General features: G+C 32.7%; 2 protein-coding genes across 3 annotated transcripts; one reads left to right on the top strand and one right to left on the bottom strand.

The window, feature by feature from the left end:
- The first annotated feature begins 3806 nt into the window (after positions 1 to 3806).
- LOC107642278 (U-box domain-containing protein kinase family protein) lies at positions 3807 to 9370 on the top strand. Its single transcript, XM_016345580.3, has 7 exons — positions 3807 to 4290; positions 4388 to 4506; positions 4603 to 4727; positions 5585 to 6038; positions 6738 to 6878; positions 7287 to 7832; positions 8375 to 9370. The coding sequence occupies exons 1-7, from the start codon at positions 4116 to 4118 to the stop codon at positions 9272 to 9274; spliced, it is 2460 nt and encodes an 819-aa protein (XP_016201066.1). The 5' UTR covers positions 3807 to 4115; the 3' UTR covers positions 9275 to 9370.
- Positions 9291 to 14620, bottom strand: LOC107642279 (nucleobase-ascorbate transporter 11). Of its 2 annotated transcripts, XM_088486594.1 has the most exons (11): positions 14516 to 14620; positions 13572 to 14318; positions 13283 to 13380; positions 13008 to 13178; positions 12678 to 12778; positions 12319 to 12454; positions 12106 to 12156; positions 11251 to 11538; positions 10925 to 11159; positions 10102 to 10382; positions 9291 to 9847 (listed from the first exon to the last, which is right to left on the bottom strand). In XM_088486594.1, the coding sequence occupies exons 2-11, from the start codon at positions 14296 to 14298 to the stop codon at positions 9626 to 9628; spliced, it is 2310 nt and encodes a 769-aa protein (XP_088342720.1). In that variant the 5' UTR covers positions 14299 to 14318; positions 14516 to 14620; the 3' UTR covers positions 9291 to 9625. The 2 variants fall into 2 exon arrangements, with proteins under 2 accessions (XP_088342720.1, XP_016201067.1); XM_016345581.3 differs by lacking the exon at positions 14516 to 14620 and having other exon boundaries at positions 13572 to 14440.
- Between the last annotated feature and the right edge of the window lie 419 nt (positions 14621 to 15039).

Raw genomic sequence — 15039 nt, 5'->3', positions numbered from 1 at the left:
TTCTTTTTTTTTTTTCCAATTTTTTTTCTTCTGGTCGAAAGTAGCATTCTCTTGAAGTTCTGTCCTCCTATATATCCTTTTGACACTAATAACTTTTATTTGGGTCAATAGCTATATCCTCACGTGAAGTATTTCCATGGTTTACTCCTATGAAGATTTGGGCCTCGTTTACTTGTCCTTTTTAGGACGATGTCTCCTAGGATAGTGACACTCCTCTTATAATAGTAAGAATGTTTAATTGACCGAAAGCAAAATTATGTTATTTCAAATCTACTCTATGATTTATGTATACACCTTTGCCTTTTTTTTTTTTTTATATTTTTTTTGGGTCATGGATCTCCGAACTTTTAGAGTAGTTCCCAAGTCAATATTATTCGAAGTTTTCGGATCAACAAATTGATAGTTTCTGTTGTCTTTTTTGCTCTAGGCTTCGTTTTTCCACAAACACAACAACAAATTAAATAAAAAAGCCTAATTCTAGCCCAACAACATGTCATGAGAAAAATAAAGCCCAACATTCAGCCCACTTCTTCAGAAGTCAGCCCACTTTTTCAGAAGTGTTGCTTTTTTCTTTTTTTTTTTTAAGAAAAAAAAGCAACATGTTTTTTAGCCATGTTAGAGAATTTTAGATAAAAAATACATTAAGAATTTGAAAATTTATTTTTTTAATATAATTTTTTACATAGATAATCTTAACAATTACCTTATACCTAAATCCTAAAGTATAATTAGAGATTTTTTTTTCAATACTAAATATTTTAATGAATCAAATGTCAAGGGAATATACTGTTTTTATTTATTTATTTAATTTTTTGTCAATGTGTCATTTTTATTAAAGGTCAAGTTAGAACACGAATTATCAACAAAATAAAAATATTATATCAAATCAATCTAGGTTTAGAGTCTAATTAAAAGTGACGAAATAGATAATCCCCTCGTTCTATCCTATGATTCCTATCCTACTAAAGTCCCACCACCAAGTGAAACAAATTTAAAATGCTAGCCCATTTTATTTTATATCGGATTTGTAGGCTAGTGGGTTAGCTCGCCCAAACAAATTTTTAATAAAAAAAATTAAGAAAATTAACTAAAATTAATATAAAATAACAATTAAAAAATTAAATACAAATAAAAAATAATTAAATTACTATATAATTTTTTTATTATCATCTTTCAAATTTTTAATTTTAATAGAATTATTTAAAATAATATCTATCAATACAATTATTTTTATTTTAAAAAATAATTAACATAATTTGAGCATATATATAAAAATATAAAATAAAATAAATAAAGTTAATAACAAAAAAAAATTAAAAATTGTATTTTAAAATTATATAATTGTTAATTTTAGTAGTATTAATAATTCTTTTATTTAAAAAAAAAACCTTTGACGGACGAGCCAATTCATCCCAACCTACAATAATCCGCGAATTTGGCTAATTTTTAATGAGAAAGTATAGAGAGCCAATGGCTTAAGCGTACAATGTGTACAATAGAGTTTTAAGAAGTATTATAGATATGACTATTAGTATTATATTGTCTTGTCAGGTTGTACTTTTGAGATGAGTGGGTTCGTGATATAATATTAGAGTTCTAGATCCAAAAGGTCAAGAATTCAATCATTGGTGAACCCAAAATTAACTTAAATTTTTGGGATGGGTGATGTTTATTTTATTCATAGACTAAAGATTTAGTACATTATACACTTAGGCTATTGACTTCCTAACAGTACTCTTTTTTAATTTGATAGATTTTTTATTGATGTTGTCGAAGGGACTAATTTGATAGATTTTAAATCCTAACTTGACCCACTTTTTTTGGTGGGTTTAATGGGTCGACCTGACAATAACGGATTCAACTGTTTTGACACCCCTATATTTGATTGTCAAAAAAGAAAAAAAAAATGAGTGAGAGAGAGGGCCCTTTTATAAAAATAGGCGCTACGGTTGGGCTTTGTTTCATTGGTAACCAGTACCCAAAAAAACATTAAGTGCATTTAGACCCTTAAAACAAAAATTGCATTTTCATTAGGCACGCAAGACACGTAAAACTGAAAGAGAAATATTATTTAACCAATAATTTTTCAACTATTATAATCTAACAATTAATTATAACTACCTTTTATTTTATAATGATTATAAGTGTATTATCTCATATTTTCGCTTTCTATTTTTTGTTTTATTTTAAATAAATAAAATAAATATAATATTTATGGATAGACATGATCCAAAAAAAAATATTTTTCTCTTGCTTAGCTTTACATATCTTGGCTGTAAAAAGGATGAGCTTTTTGTGAACATATCTGGTTCTCACAGAATGATACTTCTGCATCTGGAATCGTATCTTCAAAATGTAAATATAAATGGGTTGTTAGTCATTTTTATTTTTGTGGTAACTTAAACACTTTTGAATTGATCTTGTTTAATGTTTATTCAGCTTAACTTTTCATGTTACATTCTTTAATGTTTAAATTTTCTCAATTCAAAAAAATTGTAATTTGTTTATGTTACTTAATTTTCTTTTAGTACATTCTACACTTAAACTAATGTATGTCAGATAGTATTTTATTATTAAATTATATTTAAGTTTGTTAATTATTAAAACTCATTTGAGATATTTTGAAACTAACATATATAGGTTCACGGTTTGTATAATATTATGCAATTTCATCTTATTATATAGATGAATTGTATAATATGTTCAAGTAGCTCAACGAAAATTCATTCAAATAATAATAATAATAATAATAATAATAATAATAATAATAATAATAATATTAAGTGTTTGTGAAACTTGGATTTCGTTACTTTTTAGCTATTATTATCTTGTGAGCGTCAATTTTTTAACTTTGAAAAGAATATAGTCATTGATGAAATTGCAGACTTTACTTAGGATTAGCCTAGAATCTTTTTCTCATTTTTCTCCTTAGGTTTTCAACTTTACTTTTTTGGTTAATTCTACTTAATGTTTATATATATATATTTTCAACTTTCTTCAATTAATATATTTTTATTTTTGTTTAAAAAACCAAAGGAGACAGAAGACATATTTAAAAAAAAAAAGTTATTGTCTCTAGATAGCGTTTGGTAGAGAGATAGAGACGGAAACACATATATTGAGGGACAAAGACTAAGAGACTGAAATAAATTTTACTATTCTATTTGGTGCAAAGTGAAAAACAGAAATTGAAACAAGAATAAAATTCTAATTTAATTTGCGCAAAGGATAAAATTGGAATTAATTAATTAAAATGAGGATATTTTAGATATAAAATGTTATTAAAATTTAAATCTCTGTCTCTAAAAAATTTAGTCTGTCACTATTTTTTGGAGGTACTGAAATACTGAAATTTTGGAGAAAAACAGAAATTTTAGTACCGATCTGTGAGCCAACAAACATGATACTGAATTTTAGTCTCCCAATCTCTATCCCATTACCTTAAAACAAACGCTACTTGGGTGTTTTCTCGCTAGAATAGGAATTAAGCCGCTATTTAAGTGATATATAGTAATAGTAATATGAATTAGATTAGATAACAAAATAATCAAATGGTAATCAATAAAGTCTTAAATATGGAGCTAGTAAGTTCACACTGCAACTTTTAGTTTATAATCCAAAAGAGAGAGGAAAACAAAAGTAGATTCTTGTCAAAAGCCATGGAAATGATGACTGATGAAATATACAAATTAAATGGCAGAGATGATGATGATAATTGATAAAGGGACCCAGCAAATTAATTAATTAATTAAAATTTCCAAACATGACATGCCATATACAAAAGTCCAAAGTTGGCCGTCTCCTTCATCTCTTCCCTTGCAAAATTCCTTATATATAAAAAAATTAAGCATTAATGTAATATATGAGTTTAAACCAAAGAAAATTTCATAACAAATGAAATCTTAGCTTCGAAATTGATGATGTATATGCCAACCCTTTTCTTTGTTTTCCTTTACACTCATATGCATACTTTCATACTCAAATATTAACATAGTCATATGTTATTAGAGTCTAGAATCTTAGCTTAATTAGTAGCATGTTGGGTTAAGTTGTTATTAGCTGCAACTTCTTTTCTTATTCTTCTTCTTGATTAAGTTGGTAATTAGAATCAACAAATGGATGCAATTCAGAGGGAAAAAGTCTATGTTGGTGTTGGAATTGATGTGCAAGATGGATTCAAGGTTTTGAATTGGGTTCTCAAGAATTGGAACAATAATAATTCTCATCCAATTTCTATTGTTATTCTCCATGTTGCTCACAACTTCTCCAATGATTATGTTTCTACACCATGTAAGTATGAATTTTTTTTCTTTTCTTTTCTTTAGTTTTCTCTGTATTTTCAAGTGGGATTCTCTTAAATTTTGTGATGATTCTGTTTAATTTGCAGTTGGGAAACTTCCAGCAAGATCTGTGAATGAAGAGAAGCTTGAAGTTCTAAAGAAGTATGAGCAAGATAAAATCAAGAAGCTCTTTTCCAAGTATATTGCTTATTGTGATAAAGCCAAGGTTTGTGTGTGGAAAAAAAAAATATAGTACTTGAATTATTGAACATAACTCAATTGCTCTTAAATTTTCTAATATTTTTTTAAAATATATTTTTAGGTGCCGGCAGAAATTCTTGAAGTTGAGAAAGTTGATGAACCTATCCAAAAGCGCATCCTAGATTTGATCTTTAGCCTTGGAATTACCAAATTGGTCATTGGCTTTTCATTCATGAAGCCCTCCTTGTAATCTTTCATTTAATCATTTCCAATTTTTTTTTATTTTTCTTTTTATTTTCCATTAAATACTCTCTCTCTCTCTCTCTCTCTCTCTCTCTCTCTCTCTCTCTCTCTCTCTCTCTCTCTCTCTCTCTCTCTCTCTCTCTCTCTCTCTCTCATTAAATCATGTTTTAGTCTAATTAGATTTATTCTCTCAAATAGGATTTTTACTTCAACTTCAAACTAGTTATAATTTATTAATTTATTTATTATTATTATTATTTATTAAATTATTATTTTATTTTTATTTATTATTTTATCTTTTTCTTTTAGAAACAAAATTTATTATGCTTATTTTTTAGGTTTAATTACTCTGTTGGTTTCTATAGTTTTGCAAAATTTTCAATTAAGTCCCTATACTTTTTTTTCCTTTTAATTGAGTCCTTACACCAAAATTTTTTTTAATTGGGTCCCTACACTTTTTTTCCTTTTATTTAGGTCCCTATACCAATTCCTTTTTTTTAGTTAGGTCTCTATAAAATTAAACCAATTACTACTAAGATCTAAGAGGGACCTAATTGAAAAAAAAAATAGTACAGGGACCCAATTAAAAATAAAAAAAGTATAGGAATCTAATTAAAAATTTTACGAAATTATAGGGATCAATAGAGTAATTAAACCTATTTTTTATTGAATGGCATGCAATTTTTTATAAAAAAAAAAGATAAAATAATAAATAAAAATAAAATAAAAATTTAATAATATTATTATGCCAATATTTTTTATTAGTGTTTCGGTCAAATTTAATACAAGTTAGATAAAATTAAATCCATTAGATTTGTTGTTAATATTTTGTTTCATTTTGAATTTTCTTTGTGGTTTAGGAAATCAAGAAGTGCCATAAGTGGATTGTTCTATGTTCACCAGCACAAACCATCATTCTGTGAATTGTTCATAGTTTGTGGTGGAGAACAAGTGTTCCTAAGAGCAAAAAATGAAGAGAAAATCATGGAGGATGAAAATGGTGTCACGGTTGCAAGGTTAAAGGACAAGGTAACCTTCAAAGATTGGCTTGAGAAAATAATGTTCAACGATAATAATAATAATAATAATAACAAATCAAACGCATCAACTTCAAAAAATCTTGAGTCATCAGCAGTTACCCAGAATCAATGGGAATTTTATCTTCGAGAAATTGATAATTACTATCAAGAATTGTTGATGTCATACTCCAATTTGGATGAGAGAAGCTGTGTGCAAGAAAATGATGGTTCATCACAGATTGGTCCAATTGAGACAGGTGTCATTATTGAACAGAACAATTCTTCTTCTAATACGGTAATCAATCAATTTGACATTTTTATCTTTTTCTTTGAAAAAATATGTGGTCCTTAATTGATCATCAATTGCTAAATATTTTATCTGATTTGTTGTGTTTTGCCTTGTTTCTTATTGTGGAGTTGTTGGATTATTGGTCTTCTTTTTTTCACTGTTCAGTATTTTTTTATCTTTATATTTGGTGAAGGTAGAAATATTTGTTGATGTGTTTATGTATAAATTAAGTGAAGGATTTATCCATAAATTAAAAACTACTCTCATTTTTCTTACTAAAAATCTTTCAGTTTGAATCTAATTATTATTTTATATATTAAATATTGATGGGAACATTTCCCTTTGTTATTTTAAAACTGTAAAGTAATGTTTGGGTTACATGAAATGTCAACTGTAGTCTAATTTTCAAATCTCAATCTTATATCTTAAATTCATAATACAACCTTGCTTCGCTTTTCATGCATCCTTTGGGACCCAAAAAGCTCTTTAATAATAAACATTTGAGACTTTATGGCGCAGTCATATACTCTTTTTTTATTTTTAGGTTTGAATGTTGTATATGCTTTTGTTCTCTTCCTGCTTTACTTGTTTCACATGGCCCGGCCCATTTGTTTATGGAAAATATTGCCTCCCCCTTTTTTATTTTTTTGCATTGTATTTTTTTAATGCAAAAATATTGGCCTAATAACTTTGCTACCCACTCAGAGTGCTACAGAAAAAATTGAGATCCTACAAAATAAATTGAATGAAGCTCAAATGACCATCCAAATGAAGAGGAAAGAAGCCAAGGATCAAATAGAGAGGCGCACAAAAGCAGAATGGGCAATATGTTTATGCAATAGTAGGGTAATGCTAATATTCAAAAGCAATATCATGGCATATTTATTCAGAGAAAAGGACAAATAGGTCCTCATTTTTTATTCTGCGGATATTTAAAATATTTTTAAATCCCTAACTTTCACAAAATTTTGACGGATCAGTTCCTGACGGAAGCATTTGGACGGATCAGTTCTTGACGGAAACATTTGGACGGAAGGACTGATCTGTCCAAGTTTTGTGAAGGTTAGAGATTTAAAAGTAGTATTTTTTAATGGTCAAAAACAAAAATATCTGCAGGACAAAAGGTCAGGACCTATTTATCTTTTTTTTATTTATTTATTTTAAAAAATGCTATTTATCCACTAAAATCAGTAAATAATATTTTGTACATTTTAAGTGAATATTAAAAGAAAAGAATTATACATATATGATTAGGCTGAAGAAGTTGAATCAAGAATAAAGGAAGAAGTGAGCGCAAGGGAAGAAATTAAGAAGGAAGTAGAGGAAGAAAAAGAACAAACGCAGGAGATTCGAGTAGACGTAGAAGAGAGGAAGAGGAGGCTAAAGTCACTATCAGAGCTCCATTCCGAGCTCTCAAAGAGGGTGCACGTGTCCAAGATGGCCAAGTCACGTGCGGAGAGGCAGCTGGAGAAAGCGATTGCGGAGAGAGCGGAGATGGTGAGGGAGATAGAGGAGCTGAGGAGACAGAGGGACGTGCTCAACAGAAGGATCGAGTTCTGCAAACAGAAGGACGCAATTGGAATGGCGGCAAGGCTCATGAGCCAAGAGGAGGCGGCTGCGTGCGCTTTCAGGGAGTACTCCGAGGAGGAGCTCCGCCTGGCCACGGACAACTTTTCCGACAGGTTGAGGTTCAAGTCCGGTGGGGATTGGAGCCATGTGTATAAAGGACGCATGCCTCATTCCACCGTTGCCATCAAGATGCTTGCTTCTTCTTTGTCCCTCCAAGATTTCCAATCTAAGGTATGTATCAACTATAAATATACGTATAATTTATTTTATTTTTAATATATATTTATATTTTAATATGTATCTCACTTTAATAGCTAATTTTAGTAATTTAATATATATTTATATTTTAATATGTATCTCACTTTAATAGCTAATTTTAGTAATTTTTCGGCTCATTTTTTTTGTTATTGGAGGAATGCATGTGATGTGCTGTGTTAGGGGGTATAGTAGTGCTAGACTAAGATCTGGGAGCAATCTTTTTTAATTTGTATTTTAACAAATTGGACCATACGAATTGTTTTGGAAAGAAAATATCATGGTCAAATCGGATGGTCCGATTTACAAAGAGAAAATTTTGAATTTTGGAAGAAGCAAATCAAACCGTCCGTATTGTATAAATTTTTTTTTTTGTAATAAAACGAAACGCTCGTATCGTCCGATTTATAATTCCCTGCACATCTGTAAAATACTCTGCTTCTCCATATTACTGTCCTACACCATTATCTTCTCCGTAATAAAATTAAAAAGCGTAATTTCTTCTGCATTTTTTTTAGGTGAGAATTCTTGGTGATATTAGGCAGCCTCATCTGATTGCTATGGTGGGCTTTTGCTCCGAGCCCAAATGCGTAGTATTGGAATACATGCACAACGGAAGCTTACGAGACATACTATTTTCTAGGAGAAGAAACCGGGCTTTAAAGTGGCATGATAGAATACGAATAGCTACAGAAGTTTGCTCGGGCCTAAGCTTTCTAAATTCAGTTAAACCAAGGCCCGCTATCCATTGTCACTTGACCCCATCCAACGTCCTCCTAGACCGGAACTATGTAGCCAAGATCACGGGCTTTGGGCTTGATGAGTGCCACGACGAGGAGTGTAACGTTGAATCAGATATCCGGGCCTTGGGGGTGTTTTTGCTACATCTTCTAACAGGAAGAAATTGGGCCGGGCTTATTGAGGAGGCGATGATAGTAGACACGGATAGAGAAGCATTTGTTGGGGTTCTCGATGAGACGGCCGGAGCATGGCCGTTGGATCTAGCTAGAGAGATTGCGGGCCTAGGGATGAGGTGCATGTCGAGGGCAGAGTTGAGTATTGGAATGGTGATGGAGGAGCTGAGAGAGATTAGAAGAAAGGGTGATGAGATAGCAGCAAGAGAAGGGCGAAGGGTAATGAGAAGTGGAAGTGGTGCAGATAGAGATTGGTCAAGTGCTGTACCGAGTGTTTATCTTTGCCCTATACTTCAGGATGTAATGAAGAATCCACACGTGGCGGCAGATGGCTTTTCATACGAGCTTGAAGCAATACAACACTGGTTGCAAACGGGACATGACACGTCACCAATGACAAACTTAAGGCTTAAACACACATTCCTCACCCCTAATCACAGCCTTCGCTCCTTAATTGAAGATTGGCATACCAAGAATAATACATCATCTGCAGTTTTAAATTAGCAACAATACCAAATTCTTTACGGTTAATCCAATAATGTTCATGGAGAAAATTAATATATATTTTTACAAATGAAATGTTCCTGTATAATGTATATAGTATTATCTAACCTTATATATATAGAAGGTCAATGTAAATCACTACATTTTTCTTCCCATAAGTCTAAATATCAAACTACAAAAATAAAAGAAATATTTGTAATAAAAGATTATGAATGCCTAAGTCCAGCTATGCCATTTTACAACAATAACTATAATGTTTCAAGCTATATTACATATCCATGTATAACAGTATAAGAGAACAAAACTTAATAGACATACTGACCATTTTTCTGAAAGAAATGTTACCAAGAATTAGACTCCCAAACACTTTAATCCGCAGCAACACCATGCAAATTTCTTAGGCAGCGAATACTCGGATGGCAGTGAGGGATCAGCTGTGAAGTCTTCGGCTCGCGACCACACGTACACCCCTCGTTCTTGTTGGCTGCCCGGTACAGTGTTGTCCAGTATGAATGCTACCAACATGGTAACCACCATGTTCATGGACATAAGTGCATTGATTGCAAAATCAAGCTGAAAGAAAATGACATGTTCCTATTAATAAAACCATTTAACAATTACAATCTATGCAAGCCTGTTTGATTCTGTTCTTATTTCCTCTTTCATTTTCAGTTTTTTGCTTTAGAACTTTGTGACGAAAAGAGTCATATTTTTTCTTTCGCAAAAGACTGAAAACAAAAAATACTGAAAAAGTGATAACAAAAACTAAACCGACACTAAATATATTGTGCTTTCCTTCAATGCAGCCCAAGTGAGTGACTACTTACTTGTTTAAAGCCTGAATGGAACGGTCCATTCGATGCAGCTGCGTAGGGAACCAAATAACTGGGAAGGATCAAGATAGATTCAGGTTGGTATTGTTGAAAATAAGATGGAATGGACATGCCAAGGAACAATGAGACACCAACTATTGCTGTGTTCCTGAAGCTTGTTGATTGACAATACTGCAATGTCGACAGGCCTAATGCCACAGTAAGAGCCCACATGAAACACAGTATAGAAGCAGCCAAGGCCAGTGGAATGGAAGCAAGAAGGGCACCAACTTTTCCTACAAAGAAATGAAAGGAAGCACTTAATTCGGTCAATGCAATGACAATAATCAACCTGTATATAGAAAGTATCCGAAACTTCGATTCAGGTGGTAAGGTATCTAAATTTTCGGTTAATATGGCTGGAATCAAACTTTGATCCAATACAAGTATGCATGTATCCGTCTTTAGAAATAAACAAGCATCGATGTTCCAGGTTCTGCCACTACATACTTTGAGACATACCCTTTTATTTCATATTGATGTGTCATTTTAACATTTTTGGTACATTCATCTCGTTGCAATTTTCTAACCAGATAAATTTATTTATAAGTGTACCAGAAAAATCAAAATGACTTATCAATATAGAATGAAAGGGGTATTTCAGGTATGATGTTTAGCAGCCATATTATGAGAACTAGTTCAAGTGCACCAAAATTTAAACTGCGACATCATAAGATTCACGTCAGACATGCAGCAAAAAATATAAGAGAATGACTTGTTTATAATCAAGTGTTAAGAATTTTGACATTATGGATTTGTCACCAACTTTGTTTCTTACCCATAAATGAAAACAGGATCAAGAAAGCTGCTCCAAGTTCGACTACTCTTCGATTCCCCACCTTTGTTATATCAATTGTGTGCATATTTTCTGTCAAAGTTGTTGATCCAGTACCTGAACCCCAAATACCAGCCAATATACTACAGAAACCCTCCAATGCAATTCCTCGGCTCACGACTCCTGGTGTTGGAGACCTTAAATTAACTTGCAGAGACGTAGTACGATATGTTCCAACCTGCAAAATGAATAAAGATTTACAAAGTTAAAATTGTAGTTTCAATGTTTCATCACCTGTTCACAATTGATCCTTAAAACAATATCCTTACCGAATCCACAGAAGCGACGAGTGACACTATGATCATGATTATGCAAGTCCTAAAACTGAAAATAGGGACACCCCATTGTAAAGGGTAAGGAATTCTGACCCATGCTGCGGTTGACAATGCATTGGAGACATCGGTCCTGCAATGCTTCATCGTATATGCATGCTTTCTACAAGCATCCAACAGAATATTGGAACTTGGTATGTTGGGATCACATCCTTTATAATTGTATGCTCCTCCAGCTGTTAAAAAGGATGCATATATCCATATTATTATTGCACTAAGAGGAACCTGCAAACATTAAAAACTAAAATTATGTTCACAAAAGGAAAAAAGCACTCTGAACTATTAAATAAAATTTGAAAACTACACAAACTCTTGTTATTTCTCTACTCCTAGACCTCTTTTCCTCTTTAACTTAGCTATATTCTATGCTTAATTACATATATAATCATAGATAAATAACAAATATCGAGTAATCAGAATCTTCAAGATTATCTTTCAAAAGAAATTGACTCTACCAATATTGACCAAAGTAATTTATGCTTGAGTTGTTGAGTAATATTCTTTTTCTCCATCACAATGGTTGTAAGACTGTTAAAGGTTAGAAAGGATCTGAGATACAAAGTAACCACCAGATCACTAATTTTAGCATTATTTCATGTGTTTATATCCGAAGTAGCATAACAACAAAATTCTTGTATATATTCATGCTCCATTGTCTCAAAATGACTACTATCTAGACTCATTAGAGGGGCTTATAAACTAAGTAGAGTGAGCATACATGAAAGAAAATGATTGCCACAGTCAACAACTTGGTTAAACAGAATAAAATAAAAGTTAGATAAAAATACTTACAGCATAAATTCGAAACAAGTGGCGCCCAAAGATAGATATTCCACGCAGATACTTCAAATAAGACATAAAGAAATAATATCAGTTTCTGGACACAATTAAAATTACTTAAAATAAGTCCAAAATTGCATGAAGGGAAGCCTTAGAATAATGGTTGTGTTGTCTCCGTGTAACTTTAAGAATGATTGCTTTTTATATGCATGGTACATGACTCACCAGAGTGAATATCAGAACCATTGCTATGAGTGGAATGCTAATTTCTATACAAGTGCCAGCTTGTGGAAAACCATAGCTGAAGAAAGCTAAGCCTACGGCAGCAACAGTTGGGGCAACAACTATTGGGTTGATTAACCTGCAAGAAATTGAGGTTAGCTTACATTTGATAAAAGATTGCTTTTATGGTGACTTCATCGACCAATGTAAGTTTATGTTTTGTACTTTTGTTAATGCATGCATGTCAATGAAATATTTAGCAAGGTCACAGAGCAGAGAAACAAAATATACAAATTTCTATCTATTTGATCCCAAGAAAGAAGATATGTGAACACAAGATATTACATGCAACTTCTTGTTACCTGAGTAGAAGAGACATTAAACCACTAAATCCCAGGAGAGACTGGAACATCGAACCAATTATTATAGCTCCTTGGAGTTCCCTCATTATGTGCTTAAATTTCTGCAATTAAATAAGCAGGTTTTAACATGCAAACAGAGAATATGTCCAAAATAGAAGCCAAAAATTTGACAGCAACCATAGATAAAAAGAATAAACGGAAAACGAGAAATGAGAAATTTAGGCTGGTAATTCAAGTACGCACTAGTTTTTAAACTTCATTGCATTTCAAAATGCAGGCAGTAGCTTGAAAAACAATGAAGTAACATTTTCTGTCTGCCAATGAACTTACATGCTCTGTAAGATTCCGATATTCTTGAGCATTAGCAATAACCAAAGCCGGTGCTAAGTACACAAATGAACTTCCTTGAACCAAAGGCAGACGAGTACCAAAGTATGAATGCAGTATGGTCGTTATTCCAGAAAGAAACAGCATTGTCGAAATTACAGTAGCAGTATCCTTCTGTTATCATACATCAATATAAAAATGAATCAATACAATAAGATAAGCTATCAATTTTGCTATAGCGTAATTTGTATCCTAAGTAAATCATGGCATATACTTACATCTGTTCCACCCATGGCAGGTACCATAACTATAGGGATTAATACAAGTGAGCCAGCCAATGATAGATAGTGTTGCAGGCCATAATAGAATAGATATACTGCAATTAAGGATGCAAAGATTTAAATACAGCAAAATGGTATATGCATTCAGCTCATAGTGAGACAGTAATTAGTTAAAACAAATTAGGCATTTAGCTAAAAAATTGACACACTAACATGAACCAATCAAAGCACATAAGAAACATAATTTACAACTGATATAAATAAAAAGGATAAACACAAGACCAACCAAAACCAGGATTTTCTGTGAGCCTGCACTTCAATTCTTCCGGTCCGGGCCACCCTCCACCATCAACAGGCTCCTCCCCTTCAGGATAAAGATTCACCTTGAAATCTCCTTGTGCTACATCACCCTCCACGTCCTCCTCCTCCTTCTGCTCCGGCACAGGTGCAACCACAGAAGTTCCATGACCATTGCCATCCCTATTCACCATCCCATTGGCATTAGCATTACCATTCCCTCTCAAACCAACCTTCCTCTCACCATCAGGAGCCATAGCTAAAACAGGTTCATTCTCGTTTCCCCTCCTTCCAATCCCTAATGCTACCCCATTACCATCACCATTACTATTACCATTAACATTCTCAGTCCTAGTAGTAGTGGCTCTTCCATGTGAAGCTGGTTGGATCTCATTCCCTCTGTTGTTTCTCAACCTCCCAAGTATTGGATCTATCTCTATCTTAGGAGAAGACCCCTGGTGAAGGTTGTTCCTCTCCAAAGGTTCAAACTTTTCACTTGCACTGGTGGACCCTACTTCATTCGAGTAATCAGAAACAAAACCTGTTCTCTTTGCCCATGATCTCAACTCTCTTGGACTGTGCTCACTCCTTGGCACAAATGGGTCCACTCTGCCTGCAGCGGGAGGTGCTGCTCCTCCTCCTCCACCACCACCACCATATCTCTTCCTCAGAGCTTCACCCCTTTCCACTGGTTCTGCGTTAAACCCAGTGTCCATTCAGAAATGGCAGTGAGGAGCTGAACAAAGCTCGGCCCAATATAGCAAGAAGAAGAAAGATTAGATTTTTACAAGAAGCAAGGACAAAGAGATAGAGAAAGAGACAATGGAAGCAACAGAGTTAACAGTGAGAGTGTGGAAAAGCAATGTGGTTTTGTTGGCAATTGATAGTGACTGTTGAAGGTAGGAGGGAGAGTGATTTGAGTGGTGAAATTACCAATTAGTCCCTCTTCTATGGCCGTTCTTGATGGAAGAAGAAAACTATCTTCAAATGGAGGGCCACTGCTTCCATTGTTCTTGTTCAAATTTACTAATTTTTTTCATTGCAAACTTTGTAATGAAAAGTCAAGACATTGTGTCACATTTAAATTCATGCTAAAGATTTTGCTTGGCTTATTCTTAGACAGAAATAATTAAATTTAGAGACTTTTTTGGTTTAAGAGATAAGATTGTCTTAATAAAGTGATCCACCAAATTAATTAAAAGAGGTACAAAATAAAGTATTGCTACTGTGTAAAGTGTATATTAACTTACATACTAAGCATCGACGTGGGATGTGAAAATCATCAATCAACTTACAATATTATAACTGGGAAGAATTTGTGAATGAAAAGTTGAAGACATATCAAACAGAACAACAAAATACATTAAGCAGAACCCAAAAAAAAAATCCCTTGTTAATTTTTACATACATTACATTATTTTACTTTAATGCAATTTTGCTTGGATAGACACGAAACA

The sequence above is a fragment of the Arachis ipaensis genome, chromosome B5 (genome assembly GCF_059453495.1).
Source record: "Arachis ipaensis isolate K30076 ecotype BB chromosome B5, ASM5945349v1, whole genome shotgun sequence".
Lineage (NCBI taxonomy): Eukaryota > Viridiplantae > Streptophyta > Magnoliopsida > Fabales > Fabaceae > Arachis > Arachis ipaensis.
Note: the sequence above shows the minus strand (reverse complement) of the source record. Positions and strands in the feature narration are given on the sequence as shown.